This window comes from Aulonocara sp. 'chitande type north' Nkhata Bay, linkage group LG13 (genome assembly GCF_057382095.1).
Source record: "Aulonocara sp. 'chitande type north' Nkhata Bay isolate Kocher_YH1m ecotype deep benthic linkage group LG13, A_spYH_male_GT1.1, whole genome shotgun sequence".
Classification (NCBI taxonomy): Eukaryota; Metazoa; Chordata; class Actinopteri; order Cichliformes; family Cichlidae; genus Aulonocara; species Aulonocara sp. 'chitande type north' Nkhata Bay.
The window spans coordinates 27,481,286-27,496,304 of NC_141356.1; the positions used below are offsets into that span (position 1 = coordinate 27,481,286).

General features: G+C 40.8%; 1 protein-coding gene across 4 annotated transcripts; it reads left to right on the top strand.

Annotated features, from left to right (window-relative positions):
- Window positions 1-1,016: 1,016 nt before the first annotated feature.
- Window positions 1,017-14,133, top strand: oga (O-GlcNAcase). 4 transcript variants are annotated; one of them, XM_086259586.1, is made up of 19 exons: window positions 1,017-1,552; window positions 1,986-2,037; window positions 2,130-2,227; window positions 2,353-2,483; window positions 2,581-2,752; window positions 2,851-2,949; window positions 3,051-3,335; window positions 3,984-4,142; window positions 4,247-4,437; window positions 4,669-4,929; window positions 5,033-5,236; window positions 5,713-5,887; window positions 7,331-7,384; window positions 8,753-8,838; window positions 9,950-10,054; window positions 10,849-10,940; window positions 11,021-11,213; window positions 11,310-11,469; window positions 11,749-14,133. In XM_086259586.1, the coding sequence occupies exons 1-19, from the start codon at window positions 1,387-1,389 to the stop codon at window positions 11,883-11,885; spliced, it is 2,820 nt and encodes a 939-aa protein (XP_086115712.1). In that variant the 5' UTR covers window positions 1,017-1,386; the 3' UTR covers window positions 11,886-14,133. The 4 variants fall into 4 exon arrangements, with proteins under 4 accessions (XP_086115712.1, XP_086115711.1, XP_086115714.1 ...); XM_086259585.1 differs by having other exon boundaries at window positions 1,018-1,552; window positions 4,669-4,944; XM_086259588.1 differs by lacking the exon at window positions 7,331-7,384 and having other exon boundaries at window positions 1,018-1,552.
- Window positions 14,134-15,019: the final 886 nt, after the last annotated feature.

A 15,019-nucleotide genomic window follows, 5' to 3' on the forward strand; every position in this document is an offset into this window, starting at 1 on the left:
ACACGCACATCAGCACCTCTCACACATAAACACCACCACCACACAACACAAGTGCAATACCTCAAAGCAACCTTGCACATCTGTATAAAGCTTTAATATGTGTATAGTTGGCATTTTTAGATTTGTTTATTGTTAGCTACTTGTTTGTTTTATTGCTATTTATTATAAATGCTGATAGGAGAGTGTTGCTTCTAATTTAACATAGGGATCTTGATATAACAGCTACCCACTATTTTAATCATTTGTTATATTCCTTTTGATACTTTTTTTTTTTTTTTTTTTTTTAACTCTTTATGCAATTCTTTCATTAACTTTTCTTGGCTAGCATCAATGACTGTGTAAAAAACATGTACAAATCTATTCAGGGCCATTGAATTTATTTTTTTGTCCTGACTAGTTGACCTAATCTTTGGACTCACCCCCTGGATATTGTGAAAACTCGCAACCCTGTTTTGTAGTCATTGTAGTAAAGCACGCTGTGTACTGTGGAAAAGTATAACTGGATTATCTTGACGATTTGGAACAAAGCATGCGCATTTTGCTGACACAGATCATAAACAGATGAGCAGCACCTCCCCTCTGTTTGAAAGTGGTGTTGGAGCTTAGCTGCATTCCTAATATGGGCTGGAATTTAAAGATATTACACAGCCGGCGAGATGTTCAACGCAGTCGACCAACAGAGCGAATAATTGCCACCCTCTTGTGTATTTGATAAATACGTGCACACTTTGTATCCCCGCTCATTGATAAATGAGAGAGATTGATGATGTTGTGGGTAATCACGCATAAACCAATCTGTTATTTAGCTTCATTATTGCTACATATCTGACTACTATTAAGTGTATTGAGTAAAAAAAAACGGATGTCGTTATAATTTTGATGTACATTTTGCCCACAACTGGTTACAAAGGAGGCTAATCCTATCATGCCGTGAACTGAGGTGTAGGCTATATCTTTAACTGTGTAAAATCTTTGCGGTGTTTTGTCACGTACATCTAGTTGTGACTGGTTTGAACTGGTTTCGTGAGCATGCGCACTTGGTGTAAACAGGAAGAAACGACGTAAAGTAGGTCAAATCCACCCATAAAGAAGAGAAATGCACGGACAGCCACGAGCGAGTGTTTGGTTTTTGTTTACATATTAGCCAAACTAAATGATGATTTGTATCACCTGATAGTAATTTATATCACAGCTTGTAAAACCAGTCAGGGTCTTTGTTTCGAAAACTCGATAGATTCCTTGCGTTAGCTAACATTAGGCTCAGAGTGACGCGGTTTATTTCCACCAGGTTTGCCTGGCAGCATTCGCCTGCTGACCTACATTTGAAAATATTCCCTGGGTTCGTCGCAAATTTCGTGACTTTTGTATCGAGCGAAACGTCGAAAAATGGTTCAAAAAGAAAATACGTTAGAGACTCCTCAAGTGGATGGTGAGCCGAGCCCCAGCCCAGTCTCCGGAGAGCCTTGTGCAGAGGTCCCTGGCCCGGTGGAAGAGACTGTGATCGGAGTCGAAACGACGGGCCTCAGAAAATTTATAAGCGGAGTCGTGGAAGGTAATGTTGGAGAAAGATTATGTATGTAGTTTGGTATCGTCACATATATAAATAAATAATAAATTTGTATCTTAAAATGCAAATATGCTGGTTAATAAAAAAAATTACCCTTTAAAATTTCATAGGCTTACGTGTATATACAACACGATCTAGTTAATCGCATACAATCAGAAGCTAGGCGTCGAAATGCTGCAGTAATTCCGCTGTCTGTCTGTACATGATGAACACAGTGCTACACTTCATGAATTTAAAAGGGACGTCTTTATTTGGGCACATTCCTGAGTAATTCAGAAGATCAGTATTAAGCAGATTCAAGCACGTCGGCACCAAGGGGCAAACTGTCGAAGCGACTAAGCAGCTCGCTGTGCATGCAGGAAACGCACATTAGGACTGCAGGGTGCGTGGAAACTGAATGTCGTGTTTTCTAACGCAGGCTTTTATGGGCGGCCATGGACAATGGAACAGAGGAAAGAGCTGTTCAGGAGGTACTGTGGATCATTTAAGACTGCATGTTGACAGCATTATAGCAGGGTAACTCGGATTGTTTTAATGAGTCTGAAAAAAATGATTTTCACAGGCAGCAGAAATGGGGACTGAATACATACCTTTACGCACCCAAAGATGACTGCAAACACAGAATGTTCTGGAGGGAGCTGTATTCAGTGGAGGAAGCAGGTGATTACCAAGAATGTCGTTGGGGAGACGGGGGAATGATTGTATGATACTTTTAAAGTGAGCCAATTGCATATTAATTATAAATGCACAATAATTTACACTTTTGTCTTTCTCCTGTCTCCTAGAGCAACTCATGACTTTAATCAGTGCTGCTAATGAGCATGGGATAGAGTTCATCTATGCCATTTCCCCTGGATTAGATATTACCTTCTCCAACCAAAAAGAGGTTTCTGCACTCAAGAGGAAACTTGATCAGGTATTGCAGCATTTTTATGAAGAACACATTGAAATCCTTCTTGATGGATATCTACAGCAGTTTTCTGTATTTTACTATGTCATTTCTTCCCTTTCAGGTTTCACACTTTGGCTGCAAGTCCTTTGCCTTACTTTTTGATGATATTGACCACAACATGTGCCCTGCTGATAAAGAAGTGTTCAGTTCTTTTGCACACGCTCAGGTTTCTATCACCAATGAAATCTACCAATATCTTGGCGAGCCTGAAACCTTCCTCTTCTGTCCCACAGGTAACTTGTTTTCCTTGTTTTTTTGTACCTGCCTTATTTGCTCATTTTGTGTGTGTTTGCGCTACTTGCTCACTTATTTTTCTCACCGTCAAATTCAGAGTACTGTGGAACATTTTGCTACCCAAGTGTCCCTCAGTCCCCTTACCTCCACACAGTAGGGGAGAAGCTCCTGCCTGACATTGATGTGCTATGGACAGGCAAGTCTAACAGTTTTCCTTGAAATTGCAAACCTATTCATACATGTCTATGTTGAAGACTTAAAAAGAATAATTATTTGGATATGTTGACTTTTCTGTAGGCCCCAAAGTGGTTTCCAAAGACATCACAGTGGAGTCTATTGAAGAGGTGTCAAAAATCCTGAGAAGAGCCCCAGTAATCTGGGACAATATTCATGCCAATGATTATGACCAGAAGAGACTTTTCTTGGGTCCCTACAAGGGCCGCTCCACAGAGCTCATCCCCAGACTGAAGGGAGTCCTCACCAATCCAAACTGCGAGTTTGAATCCAACTTTGTAGCAATCCACACTTTGGCCACCTGGTACAAGTCTAATATGAACGGTGTGCGCAAGGATGTGGTCATGAGTAAGCAACAGAGACTTTCTTTTGTTTGTTTAGTTATTCTGCAAATTTCAAAGCATACCACAGACAGAAAAGATCCAGCTTGAAATGAGTGGGTAAAATGTACTTCATTAAGCAATAAGGAAGGAGGGGAAAAATGAAGATCAGTATCAAATAATTTTATCAAAACCCTTTATGCCTTTGAGGCAAAGGGGTAATTTAACAAAAATAAAACACACAGGGTTTTGAAAATTTGGGTGGGGGTGTACTTATAGTTAGCTGGGGAAATGTAACACCCGATGTAAGGTTTATCAAAACTAGGAAAACATTTCCGCAGTCTGGTTTTAATATACTATACATCTATTTAAGCTAAGTAATGCTTATACAAACGCACATGGAGTGAAAAGAATCCTGAGCATTGGATTTCTTAAACGCCTTTCATTAAGTTTAGGCCTCAGCTCCTCATATCAAAGTCTGAAGTCATGGGTAGGTACACAATCTTTAGTTACAAGGATTTTAAAGTTTCCAAAAGTGTCATTATCAGTATAATGCTTATTTTGTGTTGATGCAGTATACTCTCAGTATGAAGTTACTGTCATCTTGCACTGAAATCCAGATTATTAATGGATGTACTTCTCTGTTTTTTCTCTCCCCACCTTGCCCCTTTACCAGCTGATGGTGAGGACAGCACCGTTTCTATCCAGATTAAGTTGGAGAATGAAGGCAGTGATGAAGAACTTGAGACAGACATGCTCTATAGCCCACAACTTGCTCTAAAACTGGCTCTCACAGAATGGCTTGGGGAGTTTGGTGTGCCTCACCAATACAACAGTAAGTTTAATCTCCATTAATTTTTTTTGTTAATAGAGTTTTTAGCAGCATCACCTGAAATGCCTAAAAACCATACCGTATGCACTGACACTCTGTTCTCACAGGCCGGCAGGTGCCTCAGAGTGGTGCCAAAGGCACGGGCATAGATGTGTCATCCATGACTGCTCCCTCTCTTTGCTCCTCAACAACGGTCACAACTGTGTTCCAGCAGCCCATCATGTCTCCAGCAATGCCTGCTCTGTGCCTGGATCCAATCTCACTTCCTTTGGCAAAAAGACCTCAGGAGGAAGAGGAGGTGGAGTTTGCATTATGACACAGTTGTAGCACTTGTGTGACCTTAACTCATTGCTAAAAGTACTTGTTTTCTGTTCATGCAGCTCATCACCCAGTAAAATAACCATTGGGTCATTGATTAAAGGGCTAATAATGAAAGTAATTGTCCTCTCTTTATAGTCTGGTACAATCCAGACAGAGGATTGTACCAGACTATCTACAGGTACTTTAACTTTTTACTGGGCATGTGCAGGTGGAGGTGGAAAAGAAGGATTCAGATGAGGAGCCCATGGAGATGGTGGTTGAGAAGCAAGATGAGGCAGAGCCAGAAGCCGAAGTCGACCCAGAAGAGAAGCATGCAGGTCCTATTTTAGCTGACAAGATGGCCGAGGACCTCAAACCTATGGATACAGACAAAGAGAGTCTGGCAGAGTCCAAATCTCCTGAGGAGTCAATTCAAGAGGACTCTGGTAATGATATCGCCCCTATGCAGACAGATGATCAGCTCAAACAGGTGCTGCAAACATTAGTGAGTCATTTCTCCTTTATATCTGCATTTGAAGGCAAAAACCAAATTAAAATGCTTGCAAAGTCTCATTGCTGATTTGGGTCCACAGGAAGTGTTTGTACCAGGGCCCAACGAAAAGGCACTGTTCACAGCAGAGCCTCTTACCCTGGAGGACCTGTGCTTGCTGGCAGAGCTCTTTTACCTGCCTTACGAACATGGACCCAAGGCCATGCAAATGTTAAAGGAGTTCAACTGGCTAAGAGCCAACAGCAGCGTCGTTAGTGTCAACTGCAAGAGGAGAGAATCTGAAAAGGTGGGTGATTTTACTGAAACACGCACATGGAGTGTGTTCAGAGAAGGAGGTCCATTAGATGGCTAGTCTGTTATCAACTAACCATGCTGTTCATGGTGCAGAAAACAAAATGGTGGCTGTGTAGTACCCATACTGCCCATTGGGTGGTGTGGTTATGACGGCAAATGGTGTGCTTGGACTACAGTTTAGTGCTGTGCTTTTTGTGTAAACTATGGCTTCCCTTTCTATGCAGCTTGTTTTGCTTTTAGTTACATATTCACACGTCACAGTGGAAAAGTACAGTTGTAAATAATTTCAACACTCATGGCCTATTGGGACACTTGTATATGATATGTCATAAGTGACATGAGTGGGGTTTTTTTTTTTTGTTTTTTTTAGGGGGGGGGGGGTTCTTCCTGCTACCACAACTCTTAAGTGGTTTAATGCTTGCGTTTTCCACCAGTATTTATCTTTTTCAAACATTGTGTTGAACACAGGTGACCGAATGGCAGTCACGGGCAGAAAAGTTTGAGGAGATGTGCTGCTCAGTCATCCAGATGTTCACACGGCTATCTAATACAGCTAACCGCACCATCCTGTATGACCTCTACTCTTACCTCTGGGACATCAAGAGCATCATTTCTATGGTCAAGTCTTTTGTCCAGTGGCTCGGTATGTATAAAGGGAACCACGGGGTCCTTATTCTTAGAGAGCAGTAGTTTAGCGTAGAGTCCATTCAAGTGTTGTAATCCTTTACCATTCTCAGGAACACAGTTGCATACAAATTACTAAAGCACATCATTTAAAAAAAAAAAAAAAAAAAAAAAAAAAAAAGAAAGAACAAACAGTGTAATGATGGCTCATTTAGCTGCATGGTTTCCATTCTAGACCTGGACTATGTTATTTTTAAGAATGATATGAGACAACAATCTGAATAACAGTAATATTTCTAATCTTCTGCATCAGTTAATGTAGGATTAGTTTTTGGCAAATATCCCCAGCTGAAATTGGTAGCAGGTTATTTGATTAGTTTAGAAATGGGTTAGGTCAAATGCATCACATTTAAATGGATATAAATCTATTAATTGCGCTTTAATTTGTTTTTTTTTTCTTCTTTTTTCTAATCTGACTGAATGCTGCTTGCACTGCTGCTGTGCTCCCTTTTTATTCCACAACAATTTGCTCCATGTTTGTCTAAACTGAGTATCTGTGGAGAAAATGTCCCAGCAGGGTTACTGCTGCTTGCTGTGTATCCAGTAACATCACTGCTGCGTTCCCACACAGACACTTGCTTCCATTTCTCTGTCTGTGGGGATGGGCACAGGGGAAATCCCAACCCCCCTCCCTTCCTCCATGCCCTAGCGCGCACGCGAGCTTGGAGAGCAAGTTGACTGACTCACTGTGGAAGGCCATTCTGGTGCATAAACAAGGAATCAGAAATATCTAAATTGTCCTTAATATGAATCGCATGCATATATTACAAGAAGGTTGTTGGATTTTTAAGCTACTGAATCATGTGCTCACTCTGTATCAGAGGAGAATGCATCACATTGTAAAAGAGGATATTCTTTCTTTCCCTCCCACTTTCATCTCTCTCTTAAATTAGTCTTTCAGGTGATGTCCTGTGATACAGCATGAGTGACATGGAGTCTTCTCATGACATCTCCATCTTTTCATGGAGTGTTTGTTTGTTAGTCTGAAGCACCAGCATGGCCTGTAGGTTACTCCCTGTAACCCAGTTTCATTCACAGGTTTCTGTCCTGTCTGGCTATATGGTAAAGCTGAGGTCTCTGGCCCACAGTACACAGCAGGCAGCATACCCACACTGGCAAATCCACATTAAAAGTCCACACTGCCGGCTTGATGCTTCAGTAAATGGTCTTAAACGCTCAAGCCTCACCAAAGAAGTTAAAGCCCCATAAATATAGTTACCTGCATGAAGTTCCCAAATATTGACTTCTGCTTTTGCTATCAGCATTCATTTCATCAGTCCCCATATTTTCCCCCCTAGTGGAAGCTGTGCAGCCGGCACTTAGTCACAACCTCCCTGGTTATTGCACTGAGAACACTTACTAATAACTATTTTCTACTGTTTTCTCCCTTCACTATGTACAGATGGAAGAATCCACAGTACAAGTTTCTACTGCTATTGGATCGACAGTGGCCGATGTATGCATATGCAGGCGTTGTCTCTTATGTTCATGTATCAAATTGATCTTTGTAGTTTTATTTTAAAGCTAAAAATTTAAAAGTAAAGGAAAGATTTGGAGGAAAGCAAGCTGCCCTCTGGATGAAGTCACATTTTGCGCAGCGATTTTAAAGTCTGAATACTAAGTGTTAACTCCCAAATTTCTCTTTGGCAGCATCTCTCTAACTTGTTTTTTTGTTTCTGTCAGTAGGCCTGTAGAATTGGCTCAGACCAGCCAGATGCACTCACTCAAGGGACCTTACACTTGGTTTTATTTATATTTAATATGTAATATTTGAGTGGACTCACCCTAAAAAAAAAAGGGGGGGCAGAAAGACAAAAGAACAAATGTTCCATGTTATTCTGCATAAATGTCACAGTGCTGGATCGGTGCCGTTGCACTACATAATCGGCTAGTCTTTTGCGGTACCCTTTGTGGTTTTTAATCTGGATATCCAGGTTCCCAGTTCCTTCCTGTGGCTGCATCTGTATGCTGTGTTGTCAGTTCATCAAAGGAAATGTTTTAGGTATCAGGGAGAGATTTACATGTAAAGCACTGTTAGGTGTCCTGCACGCGCGCTGCATTTGTCTGGTCACATGACAGGGCTTCTTGTCAACCAGGGGTTGGTTTTTATTAGCAACTTGAATCAGAAGCTTGCTCATTTGTCTTTATATTGATTGGGTTTTAATAATAAGCTGAGAGGTCCTTTAAGTCTGGAAATGCTGATCATGCTGCCTCTCGTCTTCCTGGTTTTTAATGACTTGTGTCATGTGACAAGGCAGATAAAATGAGAATGTGACTTCACACAAGGTGCTAATATCAGTGGGGTGACGGCAGCTAAAGCTTACTTTGGTAGCCCATAGACGGATTTTATTTTTTTTATCCCCCCGCCCTTCTCCCCCCCCCCCCCCCCCCCCCTGTATTGGTCATGAAGTCTGTCAGCTTCTCAAATGAGAATTACCCTCCTGAAACACTGAAAATGAAAGACCTGCATCAAATAACTTGCCACGTAGACACCATGTCACATGGAGCTTTTGGGTAACGTTTTGCATTTACAAAGGTGCAGAGCAGTTTTTTGTAAAAGTAATGTGCATCTTGCACCAGATTCCTTCTAGCATATATAAGCTTTAGATGCTTGAGCCCCATTTGATTGTAAAATATATTCTCTACATATAATTCCAAATTGGGTCCTTTTTTTTATGTTTTAATGATTAAAAAAAATAAAAATTCATAAATATTTTGCTATTAGATATATGACCCCCTTCATTCTCATCTCCCCACTCCCTTCATCTGTATCAGAGAGCCCCATCCTGTGGTAACAATGTCCGCTTGGCTCTGCTCCTAACAGGGTGTCGTAGTCAGTCCTCAGCACAGTTCCTTAGAGGAGACCAAGAGCCATGGGCCTTTAGGGGAGGTCTAGCAGGAGAGTTCCAGGTATCTAATGCACCGAATTTACAGCAATCAAATGGAAAAAAAAAAGAGAGAGAGAGAAAAAAAGAGTGCTGTGAGCAAAGGCGACGATGGTATTATGTGCATAGGTATGAAGGGGTTTGGTCTGTCAAAGGTGAGCTGATTGCAGTGAGTTATGCTCACGACATCCAGGCTCCATCCCCTCCACTTGATCTCCAAATATGTTTGTGCCCTGGCATTACTTTGGGATATTGGCAATATCTGTGAGGGGAGTGGGTGACCTGAATTCCATGCTGGGAGGGGAAAAAGACAAACAAACTTAAAGCCAGTGTTTGGCGTGGCATCTTCTGATTGTGTTGCTGCTTCTGATCAATTTTGGTTTCTTTCAGCAACTGCTGAAGGAGATGCTGCTTTTCCCTGGCGCATGCAGCGCAAGCGAGTATGGTTAGGTTTTATTTTCATGACATATCATTTCTTTGCAGGAAAGCACAGCGCTCAAAGCCAGCCCTTTGCGAGCGCACGCGCAAGCATCGCAGCGCCAGCGAGAACGCAAGCATGTACGCGATGAGAGAATTCCATGATTAAACACATCAGTCCAGTCTAAAGTGGTGTTTCCAGCCCAGACTCCCAATGGCAACCAAAATGCTGTTGAGTGACTCAGTTGGCAATCATTTAATTCCCCGTTTTGGTTTTTTGTTGCTTGGAGTTCTCTCGGTCTTTCTGCGCTAGCATCATTATTTTTCTCAACAGGAGGGTCCTGCGCAGCGAAGTATTGCGATGCCTTACAAAAGGGAAAGGAGCATCTCCTTCAGCCAGTAAAACCTTAGTCAGACCAAAACGCGAGCCTTTTTTTTTTCTTTTTGTTATGTTTGCAAATGTCTGTTTGTAGTTGGTGCTGTTTCTTTAGCGAAAATGAGAAAGAAGTGAGGTTTGCTCTTGTTGTCCACTGTCAGGTCAACAAGGAACAACAGTTTATATACTCAAGTTGTCTTCAGACTCCAAAGCACTTTTCTGTCTTTAGTTCCTTTTGGGTTGATAGTGGTTCAACTTGGCAAACACACAGTGAGGCAGTCAGCCAGACTAGCACGACACCTTTTCCCTGTGAAACTGACCCTCCTTATTTTGATATCCACAGCGATTGTTGCCAATAGATGGGGCAAACGATCTTTTCTACCAACCTCCACCTTCATTGCCATCCTCAAAAATCTATACCATAAGGCCGTACTTTCCCAAAGATGAGGTGAGATACTTGTTGTTTTTGTTTTTTGTTTTTTTTTAGTTAAGCCACACTCCTGTAGTCCTTTTTATAACAGTTGTCAAGCACGGCAAAATTGTCTTGTCTTGAAGGAATTTCTTTAGCTTTGGCACGTTTACTTGTTAATTGATTAGGTTTGCTCATTAAATGTCACAAAACAGTTTGTCACCAGACCTCAGATATTTGTATAAGTATCCTGTCGTCTTCCCCTCATTTCACATAAGTGACAAAATGATGAAGCTGCAACATGTCTGTCTTGGACATCCACATGTTTTGTATGAAACTGATTTACTTCTGGAAAATCCCTTCTAACTAATATGTGACCATATTTTGTATTTCGTCACTTATTTAGTTCCTCTGAGTCTTTATTACATTATCTAGCAAAAAAAACCCCACCCTATAAGCAGTTTTTGCCAGGCCTTCAGCACTTTTTCAAATTTTGATGACCATGAAGCTGCGTATTGCCGACATGCGTTGAACACATTAAAACAAATGAAACAAAAAATGAGACTGTAACATTGCATTCACAGGGGATGTTTAAATTTAAAAATAAAATAAAAAAAAATGTGGGATTTATTATAAATAATGGATTTTTGTCTTTATATTGATTGTAGTGAAAAGCTACAAAAGTCTGGACCAATATTAATGTAAACTGCAAGCTGAGTAATTCGCAGAATCCATATAACTTATGAGTCACTTATTCAAGTAGAGTTAAAGTTGCTAAACTTGGTGTGAACGCAACGGTTTCATTAACAGCTGTTATCTGTCTCATTATGCAGACTGCAGTCTATAAAATATGTAAAGAGATGTACTGTGAAGGCACGGAGGATGTACCATTCTCTGATGACGATCCTGACCTCATAGGAGACAGGTAAGAAAAGGCACATGCATTTGTTTGCAGTCCACACATTTCCCCATTCCCCTTATTAGGGCTTTAATCTGTGTTCACAGGTTAGTAGGAGGTCTCCTGACACTCAGTTCGGACTATGGGTTTGTGTTGGAGGATGATGAAGGGATCTGTGGTTATGCTCTCGGCACCGTAGATGTTAAACCCTTTATCAAGAAATGCAAGTTGAGCTGGATTCCCTTCATGCAAGAGAAATACCACAAACCTGACTGTGATAAGGACCTCACAGAGGCTGAGGTATGCTTATAATCAATTTCTTTCTATCGTAATATTGAGCGTTATGATTGTGCGTCCTTTTATTAAGATTACTAAAGCACTCTTTCATTATTGTAGAAGATGATACTGAGTTTCCATGAAGAGGAGGAGGGTCTGCCGGACTCTTTCCTCTCCAACTTTCCCTCTCTCATCAAGGTTGACGTTCACGCCAAAGTCACTGACCCCAGTGTGGCCAAAAGCATGATGGGCTGTCTGTTATCTTCTCTTAAGGCCAACGGTAGGTAGCAGCCAATCGTGTCTTTAGCCCCCTGCCTCATAACCACTCCATAGAAGTATTGATTCATTAAGTTTATTTTTCAAGTTTTAGTAAAGTGGAAAACAAAGGTTCACTTATCTACATGTAATGTGTGCATGAGGCCAAAGTCCAAAATGACAAGATTAGAAGCCTAGATGACTGTTTTTTATCATAAAGGCTTCTTTACCCCTTTTAGATTTACTGTAAATAAACCAAGGGTAGTGAACTTTGGTTCTCTTTTCTGTGTCCTTTCTCTCTCAGGATCCCACGGCTCGTTCTGTAAGGTTCGACAGACTGATAAGCGAATGTTGGACTTCTATAGTAAGCTGGGATGCTTTGAAGTGGCCAAAATGGAGGGCTTTCCTAAAGACGTCATCATTATGGGCCGTAGCCTTTGAAGAAACATCCTGCAACAATGACGGACAGAGCGAGTTGACATAGTTTAAACGTGTTTGCTACCTTCATGAGAAAACTTTCATGGTGATTTTTATATCACGTTACCAATCTGGGCTCTTTTTAGGATTTGTGTGGAAGCACAGCGGATGCCTGTGCCCCCCCCCCCCCCCTTAGATGTTTTGGCTCTACTGGATTCAGCACGTCGAAGGCCAAGGAGTGATCTGTAATCTCTTTCACTCAGTAACACATAAGTGGAACCCCTTCTCTGATCCCACTATTCCTTCCTAGGAGGAAGGAAGAGATGACTCCTTGAGACCTTCTTAACCCACCCCCCCCCCCCCCCCCTTTTTTTTTTTTTTATTTTATTTTTTTTAAATCCAGTGGCCATTACATGAATTTTACCCGCATGCCTGAAATCGGCGTCTGTATCTGAAGGCTGAGCTGTGAAATGAGGGTAGCCCGCATCTAGTGTCGTAACTACCGCTACATCCTGCTTTCCCAGATGTGACATGGAGAAATGGTATAGTCGTTGGCTTAGGTGAAACATCTTTATGCAGGATGTGAAGTGCTGTTTGAGAGTTTGCCTTTCGTTTTCACATCGTGGTATTTTCGGTCGCTCCACCACATACTTGGAGATGGATGCCTTTTTAGGTAGTGTGTTTCTGACAAAATTGATCTGAAGCACTGTGTGTGTGTGTACACATGAAGGGTGAACAGTTGTAGCTTTTTAAGGTTTTGCCAAGCCCTGAATTAAATTGTTGCCACAGGCCAACAAAGCAAACGTCAAAGAGGTCCTTTTGAATTTCTGTTCTAGTAGTAGACATTTGGAAAGCAATAAAAGCTTTCATGTGTTCATTAACATGTTTTTCAGCCATTGCCTTTTTGTTCCTTGCCTTATCATTTTAGCTTATAATTTCAAGCACAGCTAGAGATGGCACGTTGACCTTGTTGTTTTTCAAATTCCAGAGATGTAGCCTCACACTCACAGTAAAGCGTCTTGGTTTTTGCTCTACCAGATCCATAACGCAAGCACAGAAACCCTTCAGTAAACTAAGCTGATATTGTACCATTTTTAGTTAAGTTAAATTCTATGTTTATCTAATATTGTTGAAATGTTTGTCTTTCTAACTTTGCGTAGTTAAAATGTCAAATTTACCACAGTTTGTTTCGTTCCTGTTTGAAAGCACGAATGTTTAAATCGACACTTCCTGAGAGTAGTACACCACGGGACCAAAATGTGTTAGGCTTTTTGCGTTGCTTTGTTTTTTTTTTGTTTTTTTCTTTTTGGTTGAAATGATGAAGAATCCGAAATCTTCTGTTCCTCCACTAATATGAAACTGCTCATTTCACCAGACCTGATGGGCAAATTCACTCATGTCATCCCTTAATGCTTTGTTTCAGCGTTGCATACCAGTAAATGTATTTTCAGCTGCGTTTCAGCGAGGCGCTCTTGGGATCACTGAGGTTGTTGAATCCTGTCACCAAATGTGAAAATGGCAATGGTTTCAACACTGTTTAGTTCAGTTGATGTGGTTTGGAGCCGAAATTCATACCCTTCCTCCCTCACAAGCTCTTCATTGAATGTGTTTTTAAGTCAAAGCTATAATTTGCTTTTATGAATTTTTTTTTTCTTTTAAAAAGCACTGTCACTCATAGGAGTGTTTAACCGGTTAACTGAGGATCTGTGGTTGTTACTCAGTAGCTGCCTGCCAATGTGATGTTTTGAAACTGTGCATTCATAATGTGCATGAGTTGTAATGGATTTGTTGTGGCAGATGCTGGGGGAAAAAAAAAAACTCATCTTCATGCTACATAGAGGAAGAAGCATGCCACTCAACCCTATGAATATAATACTGTTGTTCTCGGAGAGTCTGTAAACTCTGTCGATCATAAAGTGTTGTTTTGTTTTCTATATTGAAACTGATGCTGGTTTAGTTAATCTCTTGTCCTGTACAGCCGTTTTACCTGTCAGCCAGGTGTGAAACTCGCCCACGGGATCTGCTATCTGTCTGCTGAAACAGCAGTATAATTTTCACACTTGTCTTAAATGGTTCATTTTGCAGTTTGCTGATGCTTGAGCTTTCTCCTCTGCCAACTAGATTTGATTAATACTTGGCTGTGAAAGAGAAAGGGCTCCAGTGGTAGATTTTCAGTTAAGGGGTGGGGGGATCATTAAAGTGAGTTTTCCATTGTAAAGTTTGTATGTAAAGTATATAAAATGGAAAAACTAATAAACGATAAGTGACTGTTGCTTTGTCCTGTGCGCCACTATTTATCTAGAAATATTTTTTAATACCTGTCTGCAGTGAAAGATTTCATGTAAGGTTTTTAGAAGTAAAGGGAAAGTAATATCTTTACATAAAGGAATATTGACCTGTTCAGATGGGTCGAAGTGACCTTTGGTTTAATGTCCTTGTTAAAAGAATCTTTATTGCAAACAATTATGTAATAATCAACAGCCAGTGGTTAGGTACACCTGTTCAACTAGTCATTAAGGCAAATATCTAATCGGCCAATCACATGGCAGCAACTCAGTGCCTTTAGGCATGTAGACATGGTCAACATACCTGCTCAAAATCAAACCAAGCATCAGAATGGAGCTAAAAGGTGATTTATTTTTTATTTTTTTAAAGTACTTGAAATGTGCAATCTGTGATGCCAGACAGGCTGGACTGAGTATTCAGAAGCTGATTATCTACTGGGATTTTTCCCAAAGTAATTTCTAGGGTTTATAGAAAGTGGTTTTAAAAATCAAAATCAGTGAGTAGCAGTTTTTTTTTTTTTTTTTTTTTTTTTTTTTTTTTTTTTTGTTTTTTAAACGTAGAAATGACTTGAGGTCAGAGGAGAATAGCCAGACTGCTTTTGAGCTGATATGAAAACAACCATAACCACTGATTTACAACCAGTGTGTGCACAAGAGCATCTCTGAACACTGAAGCAGATGGCTTACAGCAGCAGAAGACCATGCTGGGGTGCCACTCATGTCAAGTAAGGGCAGGAACCCAAGGCTGCAAGTTACATGAGATTTGCCAGAACTGGAAAAAACGTTCTGGATTTCTGCTGCAACATTTGTAATGGTATGATCAGAATTTGGCGTTAAAAAGCTGAAAGCACGAGCTCATTCCTGCCTTGTATC